The sequence below is a fragment of the Dermacentor andersoni genome, chromosome 2 (genome assembly GCF_023375885.2).
Source record: "Dermacentor andersoni chromosome 2, qqDerAnde1_hic_scaffold, whole genome shotgun sequence".
NCBI classification, from domain to species: Eukaryota; Metazoa; Arthropoda; class Arachnida; order Ixodida; family Ixodidae; genus Dermacentor; species Dermacentor andersoni.
In genome coordinates this window covers 42,855,487-42,875,173 of record NC_092815.1, presented here as the reverse complement: position 1 = coordinate 42,875,173, position 19,687 = coordinate 42,855,487, and the positions used below count along the sequence as shown (strand labels likewise).

Below are 19,687 nucleotides of genomic sequence, written 5' to 3'. Positions count from 1 at the left end.
GGATGACCTTGTAGGGTCCGAAATAGCGTCGCAGTAGTTTCTCACTGAGTCCTCTTCGGCGTATTGCCGTCCATACCCAAACACGGACGCCGGGCTGGTACTCGACGAAGCGTCGTCGGAGGTTGTAGTGTCGGCTGTCGGTCCTCTGCTGGTTCTTGATCCGCAGGCGGGTGAGCTGTCGGGCTTCTTCGGCGCGCTGGATATGGGTAGCGACGTCAAGATTCTTGTCGTCAGTGACGTGCGGCAGCATGGCGTCGAGAGTCGTCGTCGGGTTCCTGCCGTAAACCAGCTTGAACGGCGTGATCTGTATTGTTTCTTGCACCGCCGTGTTTTAAGCGAATGTTACGTACGGCAGGACGGCATCCCAGGTCTTGTGTTCGACGTCGACGTACATTGCTAGCATGTCGGCGAAGGTCTTATTCAGCCGCTCCGTAAGACCATTCGTGTGTAGGTGGTAGGCCGTTGTCCTCCTGTGCCTTGTCTGACTGTATTGCAGAATGGCTTTGGTGAGCTCCGCTGTTAAGGCCGTTCCTCTGTCGGTGATGAGGACTTCTGGGGAGCCATGTCGCAGCAGGATGTTTTCGACAAAGAATTTCGCCACTTCGGCTGCGCTACCTTTCGGCAGTGCTTTAGTTTCAGCGAAGCGGGTGAGGTAGTCCGTCGCCACGACGATCCACTTATTTCCGGTTGTTGACGTCGGAAAGGGCCCCAACAAGTCCATCCCGATATGCTGGAATGGTCGGCAAGGAGGCTCGATTGGCTGTAGTAATCCGGCTGGCCTTGTCGGTGGTGTCTGGCGTCGCTGACAGTCTCGGCATGTTCTGACATAACGGGCGACGTCGGCGGTCAGGCGCGGCCAATAATACCTTTCCTGTATCCTCGATAGTGTCCGGGAAAATCCGAGGTGTCCAGCGGTGGGATCCTCACGCAGGGCGTGCAATACTTCTGGACGCGGTCCTGACGGGACAACAAGAAGGTAGTTGGCACGCACTGATGAGAAGTTCTTTACGAGTAGGTTGTTTTGAAGCGGAAAACGTCGGTGTGCCCTTCCAAATACTCGACGAGGTTTTTCAACTCCGGGTCTGCTCGCTGCTGTTCAGCGAAGTCTTCCGCGCTTAAAATGCCAAGGAAGGCGTCGTCATCTTCGTCATCTTGCGGCGGCGAGTCAATGGGGGCGCGTGATAGACAATCGGCATCTGAGTGTTTTCGTCCGACTTATAGGTTACAGTGATATCATATTCTTGCAGTCTTAGGCTCCACCGCGCCAGCCGTCCTGAAGGATCCTTTAAGTTCGCTAGCCAACACAAGGCGTGATGGTCACTGACGACTTTGAATGGCCTGCCATATAGGTAAGGGCGAAATTTCGCTGTAGCCCAAACGATGGCGAGGCATTCCTTTTCAGTTGTAGAATGATTGCCTTCTGCTTTTGACAACGACCGGCTAGCGTAAGCTATCACGTGTTCATGTCCATCTTTTCTCAGGACTAGGACGGCACGGAGGCCTAGGCTACTGGCGTCAGTGTGGATTTCGGTATCGGCGTGCTCGTCGAAGTGCGCAAGTACGGGCGGAGACTGCATGCGTGGTTTGAGTTCTTGAAATGCGTCGGCCTGCGGCGTTTCCCACTCAACATCATATATTTAGTTAGACGTGTCAACGGCTCGGCGATGCGTGAAAAGTCCTTGACAAAGCGCCTGTAGTAGGCACACATGCCAAGGAATCTACGCACTGCCTTCTTGTTGATGGGTTGCGGGAACTGTGCGATTGCAGCTGTCTTTTGCGGGTCTGGACGGACACCAGATTTGCAGATTACGTGGACTAGGAACAGAAGCTCATAGTAAGCGAAGCGGCACTTTTCTGGCTTCAGAGTGAGCCCTGATGACTTGATGGCCTCTAGTGCTGTCGCAAGCCGCCTAAGGTGATCGTCGAAATTTCCGGCAAGGATAACAACGTTATCTAAGTAAACAAGACAGGTCTGCCACTTTAATCCTGCTAACACCGTATCCATGACGCGCTGGAACGTTGCAGGCGCCGAGCGCAGTCCGAATGGCATGACATTGAACTCGTAGAGGCCGTCTGGCGTGATGAAGGCGGTCTTCTCGCGATCTCTCGTCGACTTCTATTTGCCAATAGCGAGACTTGAGATCCATCGACGAGAAGTATTTTACGTTGCAGAGCCGATCTAAGGCGTCGTCTATCCGTGGTAGGGGGTATACATCCTTCTTTGTGATCTTGTTCAACCGACGATAATCGACGCAGAAACGTAAGGTTCCGTCCTTTTTCTTCACCAGGACAACTGGGGATGCCCACGGGCTTTTCGACGGCTGGATGATGTCGTCGCGCAGCATTTTGTCGAGTTGTTCTCTTATAGCTTCACGTTCTCGCGGCGAAACTCGGTAAGGGCTCTGGCGGACTGGTCGAGCGCACTCCTCGGTCTCTTCGGCGTCTTCGTCGGCGGCGGAGGATCTTCGTCAGTTCGATGAACAGCAACCGCACCTCCATCGGTTGCTGCTTTTATTTTTCCGGATATGGGCTTGCAGAGCGGCCCCGGGCTGGGCCAGTATATGGTCGGCGCTGCGGCGACAGGTAGCGGCCTGGTGACGTCGAGCACTCCACTGAGTGGCGGCGAGGTAGTCGGCGATATCGCGAGGTCGTTCGCCAAGCTGTGGTGTGTTGTGGTGGTGGTGGTGGTGGTGGTGTTGTGGTGGTGCTGGTGTTTGTCGAATCGTCGATGACGTCGGGTACCAGCCTTTGTATCGTAGGAGCAGACTTCTGAGCTGCTGTTGCTTAATCACGGGGAGACTTGGATTAATGTCGTAGTCTGGTTCGGGAACCATGGTCGTCGGGGTAGATGCGGCGGAATCCAAAAGGACAAACGCATTACAGGTTTCCAGAATTTTGTCGATGTACGCGATCGTCGTGCCCTTGTTGATGTGCTTGAACTCCTGGCTGAAGTTTGTCAGCAACACTTCAGTTTTCCCTCCATGCAGTCGAGCGATCCCTCTTGCGACGCAGATTTCACGGTCTAGCAGTAGACGTAGGTCACCCTCGATGACGCCTTCTACGTCGGCAGATGTTTTGGTGCCGACGGAATGACAATGCTGGAGCGAGGCGGGATGCTGACTTGACTTTCGAGCACGCTTAAGGCATAGTGACTACGAGGGCTCTCCGGCGGTATCGCTCGATCTTCCGACAGCGTTATCGACTTCAGGTCGATGATTGCGCCGTGTTGGTTCAGGAAGCCCATGCCGAGAATGACGTCTCGTAAACACTGTTGGAGGATAACGAAGGTGGCAGGGTAAGTGCGGTCATGAACGGTTAATTCTTGCCATGCAGATTCCCGTCGGCGTGATGAGGTGCCCTCCAGTGGTCCGAATTTGAGGGCCTTCCCATGCAGTTTTAGCTATCTTCAACTGGGTGGCGATGTGTCCACTCATTACGGAGTAATCGGCCCCTGTGTGCACTAGGGTGGTAACTGCGTGGCCGTCGAGAAGCAGGTCGAGGTCGGTAGTTCTTTGTCTGGCGCTGCAGTTAGGTCTTGGCGTCGGATCACGGCTGCGTCGTCTTGAACTGAAGCTGGTACGTCGCGTCGTCAAGTCGTCTTTCGTCGGTGTAGTCTTGGCTTCCTGATTTCGTCGGGACGGCGGCGTGTCATTATGTCGTCGAGATGGTCTCTTCGGCGTGTACGTCGGTGGCGGAGGATCTTCGTCAGTTCGACGAACAGCAACCGCACCTCCATCGGTTGCTGCTTTTATTTTTCCGGATATGGGCTCGCAGACCGGCCCCGGGCTGGGCCAGTATATGGTCGGCGCTGCGGCGACAGGTAGCGGCCTGGTGACGTCAAGCGCTCCACTGAGTGCTGGCGAGGTAGTCGGCGATATCACGAGGTCGTTCGCCAAGCTGTGGTGGTGGCGCGTTAACGGCGAACCCTCGCAGGCCCATTTCCCGGTATGGGCATCAGCAGTAGACGTGACCCACTTCTCCGCAGTGGTAGCAGAGTGGACGGTGGTCAGGAGCGCGCCAAATGTCCGTCTTCCTCGCGTAGCAGCGCTGGGCGACGGGCGGGCGTGCTGGTGGCGGCGTTGGTGGACGACGGAATTGTGGCGTTAAAGGTCCCTGGCGCGGTCGTGCAGGGGGGCCTCGGCTGCGGGCGACAGCGGCATATGTCATCGGTTCCGGTTGGGGCTGCGGTGATTCTGGTTGCACCTCAGGAAGTTCAAGGGATCGCTCAAGCTCACCTTTGACGATTTCGGCGATTGAGGCTACTTGAGGCTGCGACCTAGGGTACAACTTCTGCAGCTCTTCCCATACTACCACTCTGATGGTCTCGCGCAGATCGTCGGTGGCCAGAGATTGAATTCCTGTGTAGTTGGTAGAATTCGTGCAGCGATTGAATTGCCGGTTCCGCATTTCGAGTGTCTTCTCGATGCTGATGGCCTCGCGAAGAAATTCTTCTACGGTCTTTGGTGGGCTTCGTATCATTGCGCCGAAAAGTTCTTCCTTCACACCACGCATGAGAAGGCGGACTTTCTTCTCCTCAGGCATATCCGGGTCGGCGTGGCGGAACAGACGGTTCATTTCTTCTGTGAATATGGCAACGTTCTTGTTAGGTAGCTGCACTCGGGCGTCCAGCATGGCTTCGGCCCTTTCCTTGCGCACGACGCTCGCAAAGGTGCGCAGGAAGCCGCTACGGAACAGGTCCCATGTTGTCATGGTCGACTCCCGGTTCTCAAAACACGTTCTTGCGGTGTCTTCTAAGGCGAAGTATACATGCCGCAGCTTGTCGTCGAGTCCCAGTTGTTGAAAGTCGCGATTCGTTCGTAGGTCTCCAGCCAGGATTCCGGGCCTCCAGTAGCTGCTCCGTGGAAGGTCGGTGGGTACCGAGGCTGTTGCAGAATAACGGGGGATGCTAGGGCAACCATTGGGGTTGTCTTGGCCACGATCTTCTTCGTCGTCTCAGGTAGAAGTCCGTGCCCTGGGGGCAGTCCTTGCAGTCTGCGGCTAGCACGCTGGTCTTGGGCGATGTCGGTTCTGTCCTCGGGCTTCGGGCTTGGATCGCGGCTTTGCGGGGGCGTTCGGTACATGAACGCACAAGCACCTCTACCAGATGTCACGTGGTAATGACTGTGAAGAAAGCAGCCAAACTGAGAGGCGCTAACTTGTGCCCTCAAAAACAGGCTACAATCAAAGAACGGCGACAGCGGCGAACACAGACGGCGATCGTCGAAAATCAGATCAACGCGTCAGGCCTGTCGACTTTTATACATCTGTCGTCGAATGTTCCAGACTAATCGCTGGGACCGGCGTGTCTTCCAAAATGTTCTACACCATTTGCGTCACGCGATGAAATCAGATAACACAAGGTTCGGCGACAACAGACAGTGGATAGAAGCATCGACAACATTCCAGAAACTTCCGATACATGCAGTCGCGTCCCGCGCTGTGCGATAACATTTGTTAGGCGGTGAAACATGTCTCCCGATAAAGGCGAGTACACGTGTCAATATCATTGGGACTGTCTTCGTTTCGGGCTGACTGTGGACAGCGTGGTATATAGGAAAGGACACTTCCGGTTGCATAAAGAAGTTGAATTGTTCATCGGTGCGCCCCCTCCTCAGGGAGTGATCAAGAAACGGGGGAAAAGCTTCTGCCATAAAAATTGGAAAATTCGGCGGCGATGGTGGCCACCCACCACCGAGCCCAACAAGAGGACGCTGCGAGATTGGAAGCCTGCAGACGCCAGCCATGCATCGCCACTATAACCTAACATAAAATACCCAAGGTTGGATAATTACAACAGGTTAGCCCTTGCCGCCCAGAATACGGAAGTGAGGAGAAGTGAAGAGAAAACAAGAAAGATGAAAAAAGGCGAGAGATAAAGACGAAGATCGGGGAGGAGGACAGCAAAAGGCGACTGCTAATTTCCCCCAGGTGGGTCAGTCTGGAGGTGCCGTCTATGTGAAGCAGAGGTCGAAGAAGTGTGTTGCCTCCGCCGGAGGGCCTTAAAGGTCTGAACACCCGGCATCTGCTCAACTCCCAGGATCCCCCTTTCCCCTGACACGGCTAAGCCGCGCACAGCTACACGCGGGAGGGGCCAACCCTTGTGTGCTCGGTTACGTGGTGTCTCAACGCACCAAACGCCTCTTTACGCAGACGCCCCTGCGGGGGTATATTTGATTCTAAAGGCGGTGTTTGAGCAAGCAGACGATACTTCTCATTATTGCTGGCTTCCTGTGCCATGTTGGCTGGGGTGCTGGGTGGGTTGATGTGTTGGGAGCCGGGTACACGTATTCCAGGGATGGTCTTAAGGGCTGAATTAAGGGGAGAGGCGTTGCGTTGCTGAACTAGTTGAGCGCGCAGCTACTGCATCACTGCGCATAGGGCAGCGTTTCCGTTTCGTAGTTGCGTATTAGTTGAATTACATGATTTTCTTGATTCCTGTATGTGCGCTTGTGTTTGGCAGTTTGGGGGGCATGGGGGCTTTAGGGGAAATGTTGCTGGTATTTTGTTAGATTTGGGAAGAACATCGTGCTAGCGGCGTAGAGGCCTGGGCGCCGACAGGTAACTTGATGGTGTGTCGCGGCTGTGTGGTCGTCGTTCAAGCCATGGCCTTTTGACGTATCCGTCTGCCTGCCTTCGGTGGTCTCGTTCGAGAATTGTCGGTTGTTTTACACTCCATGGAGAATCGGAAATGATATGACGAAATAATGAGCCTGTCGGTGCCACCGGAGGGCTTTCGTAGACGGTTGTCGCGTAAACCGACGAAGACTAACCTTGCGTAGACCGACGATAAGAAGAGTGCAAAAATCAGGGAAAAGTCACGTTTGTTGGGCGAGCCGGGGCGGCTGGTTCTCCGAGCTTGCGTTGCCTCGGAAGGTCCACGCAATGAGCGGCGAGCAATGTTAACGTTGCTCGTTGGTTTTCGGAGCGCGCCGATGGCACCACCGCTATCTTCGAGTGGTCGTGGGGTTCTCCCTCCTTCCTAGATGCCGGGATCTTCTTCCGCATGCCACCTCTCTAGAGCGCCAGAAGTGCAGGTGAGAGTCGGATAACTACGCTGCAATGATGATGCAACGACCACGCCTCATCACGAACAAAAGCATATATACGGCCATCGTCTGAATTAGTAGAGAACATGATCCACTGGGTTGGCATGAGTTATCATGGTAATAATGCCATACCGTGCATACTTGCATGCATTTCATGAATTTGTCATTATTATCATGCATGCCCTGTCTTTCATGGAAATCGCGCCATGGATTTACATAGACATGCCATGATATGTATTCACGGCATTCATGCCAATCCTGTTGCGACATGCATGTCGGGAGATCCCATTCATGTCACGCATGCTTGTCATGACATGCATATCCAGATAATGCATGTCATGTCAAAACCCACTACTGGCATCCAGTCCCATTTATGGCGTTAAGCTCATGACATGCATGTCTTGACATTCATGTCATGGCATAAACGACGTGAGTCGATGGCATTATGGTTTCTTTACCTGGATATATCCCTGGATCTGCTTGACGAGACATGCGTGCATGACTTGCTCATGCATGCCTTGTAATTAATGTGATGTCTTCATGTACATGGGAAATCGGGCAGTTTATTTATTTTGTATACTCCCAGGGCGAAAGGAATTGCAGAGGGGAGTGGTTCTACAATGAACAAGTAACAAAGAAGAAATACACGCAGAATATCCTGTGGAAGTTATGTAATTGATGCGCAGGCATTTGCTACTAATAACCTGCTGTTTCATCGTCGTGTACTGCTGTGTTTGGTATAACTGCGAGAAACACCACGACAGAATCTTTGAAACAGAGAAGTGTGGTTGTAACACCTAAATGATAACTGAAACCAGCATGAGCAGACGAAGGAGAGGCGTGTATTTGCCATCTTCACTCATGTTATAGACAACTCACAGAGGATGCGCATGTGGGATGAAATGACGAGACAGATTTTGAAAGTGAGGCAAATATATACAACATTTATTACGCACACTGTCTCTTTTTGGTTCTTCTTGTTGCATTTCCTTTATAGCAAAACTGTTTACCGCTAGCCCCCGTGTGCATCCCCCGCATGCGTTCCCAGGGGAGGGGGTGCGGGGGGGCGGCACTTCCGACGCCATGCGCGTCGCAGGTGCCGGTGCGGTGAGCCAGAACAGCTTCGATGGTAATCCGTCTACATATGAAAGTTGGGGCACCACGACTTTTTTTTAACCTTCAAATTGGAAAATATTACGTTCGGATGATGCCGCGCCTTCGTGGAAGATTAGCAATAGCCGATGGGTGCTGAAGAAGGTAACGTTATTCAACAGTGTCCCGTTTGGTTAACCTCGTACGTAGACGTGGTCGATGAGGCTTCCTCCACTTGATGCGAGCCATTATCAACCGTGATCAACCGTGTTAGGGCGGCGACTGCGTATGGCGCGGTCCTGCGGCTTGAAAGCTATCTGCGACGGGAACAGAGTACGCCGAATGCTTATAGCATCGTTTACGTTGTTTTGAAACGAGACGCAGCAAGCATATCAATTTGGTCACTGCTGCGGGGCCAGCTTGAAAGCGATCTCGTCTTACGTGACTGACTGACGGACGGCTTACCTTCTTGGGTAGGCATTAAAATACTTGTGCATTTAGAATCGGTAGAAGGTTAAAGCATATAGAAAAAAATCCCGCAGAAACTTGTCTTGGAGTTCCCTAAGTACGCGTAAACATTGTCCCATTTGGTCATCTCCACGCAGCCCGGTGTCATGATCAACGTTATGATCAATGTTATGAAACTTAATCCAGCCAGTATAAACGCAGCTCTGCCACGACAGGAAATGCTGCCGACAGCGGCGCAAGGTGAATTGAAGACGTAAGCAAACTACTGCCGGTTGCGACGACAGGTGCGCTCATGAGGTTGCCATCATCATAAACCGTTATCGCTGTTTAGTCCTTATCCATCTGCGTCGAACCATTACCGACCGTGATCAACCGTACTCCGGCAGCGGCTTTGCGCTGTGTCCTTGCCGCCGCTTGGGCGGCGGCGTATTGCGCGGCCGCGCAAGCCATCATCTCGAAAGCGACCTGCCATGGGCACAGTGTGTGGCGAGTGCGGATAGCTTCGTGCGCGCTCAGTTCTGGCCACTTAGTTGGCGTTTATGCGAGATGCGCGGGCCTTACTACGAAGGTGATCCCGTCTTACGTGACGGATGGACGGATGAACGGACAGGTTTCCTCATTGGGTGGGCATAGAAACGCTTACTAAATTAAAGGCTTGGCTATCGATTTATGGCATTCATTCCATGGCATGCCCTTCATTCCTGTGATGACATTTAGGTCATATGGATGGTTTGTCGGTTCAGAGTGATTAACGGTCGCAAGGACTGCTTCACTCTAAAAACCAGGACTGGGAAGGCCAGGCGCCGCCATCTCGTGCCACGACGTCATATTCGTTGCATCCGTTAAAAATAGTCTGCGGGCGATCTCGATAAAACAGCTTCTGCACTAAAAACGGTAGACTGAAAACTCTCAAATATTCTAGAGATCCTTACGATCTTCAATTCAACAGCCAAAAGAGAACATATGCTCACTTGGCGGCGGCAACCACACCACGGGTTCATGCATCTCAGGGGCCGCACGAAATGCATCACGACGGCGTCCCTGTAGTCCAAGACGTCCATCTCGAAGCTACGCGCATTCCCGTGACAAAACCGTTCACAACAGTCAGAATCTGCGCAACGAGAAAAAAATAATTTGGTTAACAATCAGCAAGAAACAAAGCACCACTAAAAGGTGGAACTAGAAATTGAGCAAAATTCAAGAAACAAACAGCTTTTCCACCAACTCTGATGTAAACCTTGCCTACTATGGCGAACACAGAAGGCAAAAAAAAAAAAGGATTTCGAGCAAATTTATTAAGCGCGCTCACAGTTCACGCTCATTTGGATCTTCAAGATTTTGAAGTTTTCGTACATTTTCGTCAAATAATCATATATTGCACACACACTCATCAAGACTTCTTTTACAACCCTGCGCTTTTGCCCCGCCTGTAGATGTGGCACCCGCCGTGGTTGCTCAGTGGCTGTGGCGTTAGGCTGCTGACCACGAGGTCGCGGGATCGAATCCCGGCCCCGGCGGCCGCATTTCGATGAGGGCGAAATGCGAAAACACCCGTGTACTTAGATTTAGGTGCGCGTTAAAGAACCCCAGGTGGTCGAAATTTCCGGAGTCCTCCACTACGCCGTGCCTCATAATCAGAAAGTGGTTTTGGCACGTAAAGCCCCATAATTTTTTAGATGTGGCTTTCTTTTTTTAAAACAAAACATTTCTTTAAAATACATTGCTTCAAATATATCGCATCTCTTCAGTTTAAATACTAGAAGGCGTAGGCATCACTTGCTTTACAAATCTTTACTGACTAACTATAACTAGCTAACTAACTTTACTAACTTCAATCCTTTTACTTTTTGCGGCGTTTAGGCCGGTGTTAAAAGCGCAGAAATGAGAGCAAGCACAAGTTAATTCCTAGCCGCCTCGCAAAGATACTGACAGAAGCATTATTTCGTATGATCCGTGCAAAAATATCTCTCAAGCACGCATTCTCGTTTCTGTTAACTTCGTCCGTCAATACACAGAGGAAGCTTTTTGGAAAATATTCGCAAGAAGATTGTCCTATTGGATAACACCCCTTGGGAACAGCTAAAGCGAAACTAGTGCTTTTGTCGAGATTTTTGCTAAGCATGTACGAGATGCCTTCTTCTGGGCTTCAATTCCGCAATAACACCACCAATTGAGATTAATCATTAAATTGCTATTCAGTGAAGAGTGGTGGGTTGAAATTTGTAGTTGAGCCGTAAAATCTTCTGCACACCCATATGGCTGCGACATCGCCCTTAGTAGGTCCAATCAAATCGTTATCTCGCAGAAAAAGAACTTTCTTTCTATGTATTCGCCTACTTAGCCTATTTGACCCAATTAGTGTCCATCTGTCTAGCCTCTTTACGTTGCTCTTCAAATTTAACCAAACACCGTTTGATCAGCCTGTTGCCATCACGCCGCCATCATATTGCTGCCATTCAATCGTGGTCATGACGCCGTTGTGATGCCATCGTCCTGATTGCGTCGTTATTGTAGTCGTTGGCACATATTCGTTATCACATAGTCGTCATGATGCCGTGCTCAGAGTCGCAGTCAGGCCATAATCGTCATACGGTATTCGTCATCCTATCGTCATCCTGTAGTCGTCATCTCAGAATTGCCGTACCATCACCCTAATGCCTTCGTCGTCATGCCGCCTTGTTAATCCATAAACATATTTCCTTTTTCTTTTTACTCCATCGTAAGCATGTTGTCGTCATCCAATCGTGATGATGCCGCCATTTCCATGCCATCGCTGTCATGCTGTCACACCATGAATTCCTTGTCTTACCGTCGTGGCGATGCCGGCCGCCGTGGTCATTCTATCGTCTTCATTCTAACTTATTCATTCGAATCTTTTCAGACCGTCGTCATCACGCCCCCGTCACCATGAACTCTTTATCTCATTGCCCTCTCGCAGACGTGATCATATTTTCATTGTTATACCATCTTCATCATTTCAGAGTCGTCACCCACTGTCGTCATGCCACAGCGGTACCACCGCCTCCGCCGTTCTATCGACGTCATTTTTCTTCGTCATTCCATATGGTCATTCCATAGCTGCCATTAGGTCGTCGCCACGCGTCATAAGTCATCATCACGCGTCATAAGTCGTCGTCACGTGGTCGTGGTCATCGCCGATCCTGGCGAGTGGGTGTCAAAATAAATTGTGCCAATGTCAGTACTTGAATATAATCGAAGCAGCGAATATCATAAAGCGACGACTACAGATGGAAAATAAATGTGCTTTATGATATATGAGGTGTCGCTGCATTGCTTGAATGCTAAGTGTAGTAACATCAACAATCATCATGACATGCGTGTCTCTGCGGAATATTTTAGACCTTGTGAAGATTAAACGTCATAGCTGTGACAAATGGCACGAGAGCTTCATGAAATCAACTTTAACAGTGATTGCTCTTAAAAGGCTGTGTTAGATATCTTTATTATTTATTTCTTTTGCGCACTTGGGTCAGAAAAATGTCACTGTTCTGAACTACATTGTTTCCTTTCGTTGCAGCTTGAGTTGGGGCCTGCTGTCCTGTACAATAAGATAGCTTTTACAATCGTGAGTGCAATAATTTTTGTCACGGGACAAATCAGCAGCCGTCAGAGCGTAAAAAAAGTTAGTGCGAGTGTTTGCGGTTTCCATTTTTATAGAGTATAGTTGCAGCAACAAAGCGTGTCACGCTAATCTGCCCGTATGTCACTTTCTAACAAGTTACATGCAGCTTTTGTTTTAGGCTGTACCATGAAAAACAAAGAGGGGTTTGTTGGCCCTAAGCCGTGGCACCACTTGAATGACATGCGTGTGATATACTCACATTCAGCCATATTGTAGATAACTTGTGCCATGGAGTTCATCGCAACGTACCTGTTGCGTCTTTCGCAACGCGAAATACCTGTAAGAGAAAGAAATCGACTTAGAAATCTCGATGGGATACTAAACTATTGATCTCAAAACCGATTGCCATCACAGCGGCTGAACAACTGCGCAGTTCTCAAAATTAAGCGGTCACAAGTTTCAGGCTCTACTACAGCAGTATGTAAAGTTTTCTAGTAGCTTTCTGAGCAGCTTTCTGACGGAAACACCAGTCGAACCATCGATTGTCCGATTTATGAGTGCCGCCATGAGTTTGTAAATCTTGCGTGACATGCAGCAGTAAACATGATACTAAATGATCTGCAGATGGCCATATACTTCGTGAGCTGTAGGTCAATCTTCTCTGCGAACCCGCAACGAATAAAACTGGCATACAACCAGCGCATACCACGTTCATACCAGTTTTATTTATTTTAACGTTATGAAATCATCTGACTTTCACCGCGGCCGCAAGCATGTGGTGTTGCTGCTTCGGATTAATTACACGTTACTGCTTCCGGCCAGAATTATTAGAAAAAAAGCTGTTGGTGACGTAATAGTCACACGTCGCTCACCTTCGAGTACTTGCACTCGCTGTCGTATTATGATTTGATCAAGCGACCCCAAGTACTCGAGGCCAGGTGCGCACACAATGCCCGGTGGGGCTGGCGGGGCCTGCACGGTACCTTGTACAAGCAGAAATATGTTAGAAAAATAGATTTAGACTGTCTATAGACTGTTTACGTACTACTTGTAAACCACTCTGGCATTGCAGATTTAGTTTCACTACAAGAATTTTCAGGTAGTCTACAGATAAAATCTATAGAATGCGTAAACTGTTTCTTATAGTGGATTTGAAGTCTATACATTAGCCTAGACAGTTGTGTGCAGAATGTCTGTAGTCATTAAGCCAAATGTACATAGCTTTTGCTCAAACGGCCTAAACATTGTGACGAAACAAACGCCTAACAGAACGTATTGCGTGCAGGTTTGACAATCGCACACCTTAGACGGGACAAAAGCAAGGTAGATAAAAGAGACATGCGCGAACTTGGTACTACAATTTATTCCAAGTAAACAGCGTACTTTCATATAAAGAAGCAAGGAAAGTGTCGAGGAAATTCGCAGTCATCATGAAATGCATACAAATATCCAAATCACCAAAAGAACTAGTTCTTGGACAAGTCGCTTTTTACGTTAACTTCACGAGCCGCCCTTGCGCAAAGTACAGAGCATGAAACACGGGAATAGGAAAGACGCAAAATAGAGCCATCTGTGTTTTTCCTGTTGTGTTATTTTGTGCATCGTACTTTTCGCCAACAACAGCCTGCATAGTAAATAAAAATCGCAGCAACTTTTTACAAATGCTCTTGTTCATTTCTGCGGAACATTACAGATTTGTTACTGATATACGCGTTCCCATTCTGTCACACATAAAACGCTTTCATGACCTCGTACGCAAGCAGGTCTCCGCTCTTTCCCAGGCAATTTATCGTTTCTTATGGCAATAAAATATATGGTTTGTAACAGTAACAACTAAAGGAATTGTTTGAATACGATGAAATCAATCTGTTATATAGTGGAAACAGGCATATTTCGCTTTCTCTCGCTACAACCTTGCACGGGCATTCTATTGTACAAGTCAGGAGGAAACATTTCACAAATCACAGTGACGCAAAAGCATGGTTTGCTTCTCTAGTATGAATTGAGGAAATTTGTCAGTGCGAGTACCAGTGTCAATACGGACATATCATTTCTCCAACTACAACAAAACGAAGCAACTGTTCATCCCAACCTGATAGCACCCTTTCAGACGCCACAACCGCCAGGTTTAAGTATAACATCTTAAGTTGCTACAATGAAAAACAGTAATCATAAAGTCACCTTGGTTTTTCTATCTTGCAGTATTATTCGAATAAGTACACCAGAAATGGCGCATAAGGAATAAAGTCACAAGGTCGGCCCTCAGCCTGTAACTTGCGCGCATGATGGGCATTAGGAACTAGTCACCTGAGCATACTACGCGAATGCACATGTGCGATTTCAAATGCTTCCACAAAAAAATGTACGTCCTTTATTATTGTAGATGACGACTGTACCCTGCCCTGTCTGCGCTTTTTATACACGCGGCCCTGTTGAAAAGCCTGCTGCAACCTGTACGTCTACTCCTAATCCAGACACGTACTTATAGTCGTCAGAAGGCCTTCTATCCCCTCATCACCACCCCCCTCCCGTAATAGAAATAGAAACAATAAAATACGAGTGGCGATTTGGCAGTAACTTATTATTATTTTTTTATCATCTACGTTTCGCTACCACCTGGTCGAGTACACAGAGCGCCACTAAGAGTACTAACGAAGTGTGCAAAGAAAAGAATTGGAATAGAATCGTTGCATCATTCCGGTCCTGAAGGCCATATTGTGCAAGGAGTTTTTTCATCCAATTCTACTCATTTCTTGTCATCCGTCTGCCTGAATGACCAGTCTCGGCAAATCGAAGGGTTGACTGCGCGATAGTCACAATAATAGTGCAAAAAAAAACTTTAAAAAAATTATAATTTTCACTCCTTGCAAAATACGGCCCCTGCACGGCTTTGTCACTCTATACACTCATGAGCTAATTTTGGTGCTTTGCCTTCCGTTATAATTTTTGAGCAAGAGCTGGTGCACTATAACTCCCGTATGTTACTTTCTTTAACCTAAACAATGTAGCACAGTGACCATCTTACAACACAGCGTTATTGCTAGAAATGACTGGCGGTTCAAGATAATATTGAAAAGCGTTAGGTGCTCGCAGACACGGCGCTGGCTAACAACTGTTGTCAGTCAGTCAGTCGGTCGCTCATTAGTCGACGCGGTGTGTATGTGTTTCTTGTTTCGTGCCTGCAGATGGCGCTATTCTTGTTTTTATTTTTATTTCCATGCAACGCAGTTTAAGCCATGGCAAAACGGTGTATTCGGACCCTTCTTCTTTTCTTTCTTTTTTGTCAATTACGCATGAGTGCGGCATTAAGAAGACGACACACATGAATGGCACAGAAAGTTCATATATTTTTGGTTTCCTTATCTTGGCACGTTTCGATGGAGAACCATATGTGTTGGAAGTGATCACATGGAAGCACTAAGCCCGCAAATCGTGGCACCGAAGGTCTGTTGAGGTGATACTGCGGTTTTGTAGGTTACGTTTTAGTTATTTGCATTATTACATTTCACACACTGGTGTCCCTCTTTGGCAGATGCCCTTTTAATGTGCCCTTGAATACCCATATTCGGAAGAATAAAACAAGCTTTACGCTGTCGAATTGGTCGAATAGCAAATTCCAGCCAATCCTGATGCTGGACATAAAATTGGTGAAGGCGGCCAGTCACTGATTGAGCACACTCACAAAGCAGTTTACCAGTTTGACCTCTCGGCCCGTATTCGCAAAACTCTCGAATCTTACACTAGGATTGCTCGTAAGAGCAAAATCCAAATAGTAAGCACTTCCGAGCGAAAGTCTTTGTGAAGCCTAGCGGTATTCTTTTTGTTTTTGGAATCCTTTACACACTTCCAGAGATTAGGGCAGCAATCCGTATATGCTGTTCTTGTTCTCCTACAGAACCATAAGAAAAATACAAAATTCCTAATTATGTGGTTTCTCTCAAAAAGTCACTCGTACATGTCGCAACAAGGTGGGCTAGTTGTGCTACATCCGAATGCCGCTAAGCTTGTTCTTTGTTTCTGTCCGTCTTTTAGATGTGTCCTAACAGCCGCCATCAAGTGCTGGATTGTCACGGTGTACTTCTCGATAAACAATGCATGCATTAGACGAACTGGCTCACCTTCATTTTGTCCTCGCGGCTGAGACGGTAGTTCGCCGGTTTGCCCTGCGTACAGGAATTTACATGCCGTCAAACAATGCGGGAAACAAGAGCACACGGTGAACGTCCCGTGACGAAAAATATCTTACCCACTATAAGACACCATATTAGGGGGCTTATCTAAAAATTAGCAACGAACAAACAATTACACGCATGTATCTTTGAGAAGGGGGTGGGTGGGCGCGTCTTCTTAGGAACTGGTAGCTGAGAAGTATAGTCCCATGCTGGTGATATAAACAACAGCTTTGAAAAATGTAAAAAAAAAAGTGCCTGCTTTCACGAACTTGCTGATCTCACAAGCTAACACCGATACAATACTGGTACGAACCACGTTGATGTTGACTATCTAAGTTTCTTCAACGAGCACACAAACAAAGCAATTAAAAGAAATTTTACTCATTTTGCCCTCATCCGAATGAGACATTCGTGGCTGGCAATCGAACTCGCTACCTCACGTTCAACCGCAGACGTCTCAGTCACTGAATCATCACGGTGGGATAATAACGACATTGAGTTCCATGATTCGTCCGGGAGCCAGCCTTCTATAATAATGCTGTTGAGACGGCTGGTCCCCACTGCTGACATGAAGACTATATATAAACACAAGTTTCACATTTTGGAAATGGTCATGTAAGTACACATGCGTGCCCTCTTTGGAGCCCATTTTTGGATGCGCCTTATTTAATAACGCATTAGAATAAACACCGTCTGTTGCCGAAATGCTTGTTCTGTGGAGGTGCGACCTCTCTGTAATAGCAAAGTGTAAGCAATACACATAGTAAGTGTAATAGCAATAATAAGTGTAATAGCAATGAAAAAAAGAAAGAACATATGACTGGGTCCCTTTCTATGCGTCCCAACACATTTTATTTAATATTTATTAATAAGACGGTAACCTTCTCATCAGGCTATTTCATACGCCTCCTTTATGGTTCCTTGCATAAAGGGAAACAAGTTTAAGCCATACCTTTCCAGGAGAAAACGTTTAAACAAATGTGTGTCGCCACCTGCGGATGTGGTGGATCGCGAGAATCCTGCCGATGTTTAGTGCAATTTTCCGACCGCAAATAATGCCCAAAAATACGCTGCAGTTCATGCATAAAAAATATACAGTGCGTTTACAAACCTTAGGAGATGCGTATCAGCGTTCTTGGTTACAGTACGCGAAATTGGGTACATTCCTTTTTTCAGATCACCAAGTGCATGGCGTTCGACAAACATAATCGCTTTAGCGATGCTCTAAGTATACACCAAAAACGACATCATTGACTTAAATGAGATGCGCTTGATGGGACAGTGATTCAGAAGCAATGCCCGGCGTTGGAGACCGTGCCTGCGTTCAGCCACGGACGCGCTCGTATGCTGCAGCAGCAGTGCGTTGCTGCTGCATTCCAGCGCGACCATGGTTTAGCTTAATCGACGATAGCTCTCTCACAAACGCATAGAAAAGGATGCTCGGGCAACCAAAGGTGTCGCTTTCTCCAGTACAGTACGAGTACTTACGATTAGCTTTATCGGAGCCATGGCTAGCGGTCCGTTAACGTTCTTCTCCCTTCTTCGTCGTTCACCCGTCAGAAACGTGGTATATGCCCACGATGGCGATGTGCCGCATAGTTTGAAATCAGAGTCGCGTGCAGTAAGAAAAATTGTAAAAGATATTGCGTCAATATATTGTGTACTTTTCCATACTGTTCGTTTCGTTTTCGCTTATGCTTGCTTGCTACCATGGTGGTTTCTAAGTTGTTGGATTTCTCGTCGTAATGTTTAGGAATGTTTACATGAATAATCGTACACTCAGGCAGCATGGAAGATTGCAAGGCAGCAGGCGGAAAGTAAAAGCAAAAATTTGGGACGGGTTTGTAGAATTCACAGCCACATGTGCTGGTTAACGCAAGCAAACGGCGGTGACTCACAGCGCTGCCTGAACAGCCCAGTCAAACACTCTCCTAGCTTATACGAGGTCACTTTACTTTGAAAACGAATAATATTGACTACATTGAGCGGTTTTTCGTTTGTAATTGGCTACCAGGAGGCGAGGAGAAAGCTCAAGTGACGGTGGTTTCGATGGGGCCGAGCCAACGTACTGAAAGTAGATAACCGGATGAAGAGGGTGTTGCCGGAGTCTGCAACTGGTTCACTTTTTGCTTAACTTGCGATAACTGGTCGAAAGTCGTGGTGGCGTGCCACGGAAGGTTAAGAATGACGGTAAAATGGATCTTCACCAAAGAAGAGTTGGCAAAGCGAGGTCGTAAACGTGCCGAAAGTGCTCGATCACGTTACACGGCTCCGCAAAAAGTTTTCTTATACGCAAATAAACCCGTGCTCTCCAGCAGGCGTGAGTAGCCAGTGCGTGAGCTATAAGCGGCACTCATCTTTTAATCTTTTCGGAACGGGGCAGCCTCCAGCTATAAACAAAAAAATTCAGTTTTGTTGGGCGTAATAATGTATCTTTAATGCATACACTTGACTTTGATGGGGTGACATTTCGTGGTTTTGTGACGTCGCGTGATAGGCAGGTGAAGTGCGTGCAGCCCGAAAGCTTTTGACCAATGGTAGAGGGCTAATGGCGTTAAGACGTCAAGTCAGAAATAACTGATTTTCTTTGGTTCCGTCGCATCATCCTTAGTCAGTATGTACGCGTCATATAAGATGGGTAGCTATAGCGGTTTTCGTGCGAGTAGCCAGTGCGTGAGCGATCGGCGGCACTCATCTTTTATTCCTTTCGAAACGGGGAAGCCTGTGGCTATTGAGAAAAAAATTGAGTTTTGTTCGGCGTATTATTGTATCTTTAATGCATACACGTGACTTTGATATGCGGTGGCCTTTCCCGTTTTCGTGACGTCGCGTGACATGCAGGCGAAGTGGGGCAGTCCAAAAAATGTTTACCAATCACGGAGCACTGATTGCAGAATTTGAATAGAAAGGTTTGGAATAGCTTTACGTTATAGTGCGCATAGTGTGAGTTAAAGTGGCGCGATTGGCTAGTGTTGCACGTAGTGCAAACAAACACCGGATATAGTGCGAAATAATGCGGCTTTGTTGGCTCGTACCGGAAATAGTGCGAAAAAGCAGCGGATATATTGGGAATTGAAGCAGCCCACTGGACCAGGTAATGTACGTCACCACCGCTGTTAGCTCCGACAGCAACATGCCGTCGTTATCCTGCTCTCGGCGTTATTCCATCGTCGTCATTCCATTGGCTTCACGACACTGTGATCATCCTTCCATCGGCACGTCATCGCCGTCTTTCCGCCGTCTTACTCTGCTGCTGTCACCGCGTTGTCATATCGTCGTCAACACTTCGTCTTAGTCCCCTTTATTGTCATGCCGTTGTCATCATT

The 19,687-nt window shown here is 48.2% G+C and overlaps 1 protein-coding gene across 2 annotated transcripts in view; it reads right to left on the bottom strand.

The window, feature by feature from the left end:
* LOC129387728 (phospholipid scramblase 2-like) overlaps positions 1–17,938 on the bottom strand; it is a 50,349-nt gene extending 32,411 nt beyond the window's left edge. The window contains exons 1-5 of one of the 2 annotated variants that reach the window (XM_055077216.1): positions 17,850–17,938; positions 16,308–16,352; positions 13,062–13,172; positions 12,449–12,526; positions 9,578–9,717 (exon numbers count right to left, since the gene is read on the bottom strand). In XM_055077216.1, coding sequence (XP_054933191.1) covers positions 9,578–9,717; positions 12,449–12,488 — 180 coding nt within the window. In that variant the 5' untranslated portion in view covers positions 12,489–12,526; positions 13,062–13,172; positions 16,308–16,352; positions 17,850–17,938. The remainder of the gene's footprint in view (positions 1–9,577; positions 9,718–12,448; positions 12,527–13,061; positions 13,173–16,307; positions 16,353–17,849) is intronic. The other variant, XM_055077217.1, reaches the window with a different exon arrangement.
* Between the last annotated feature and the right edge of the window lie 1,749 nt (positions 17,939–19,687).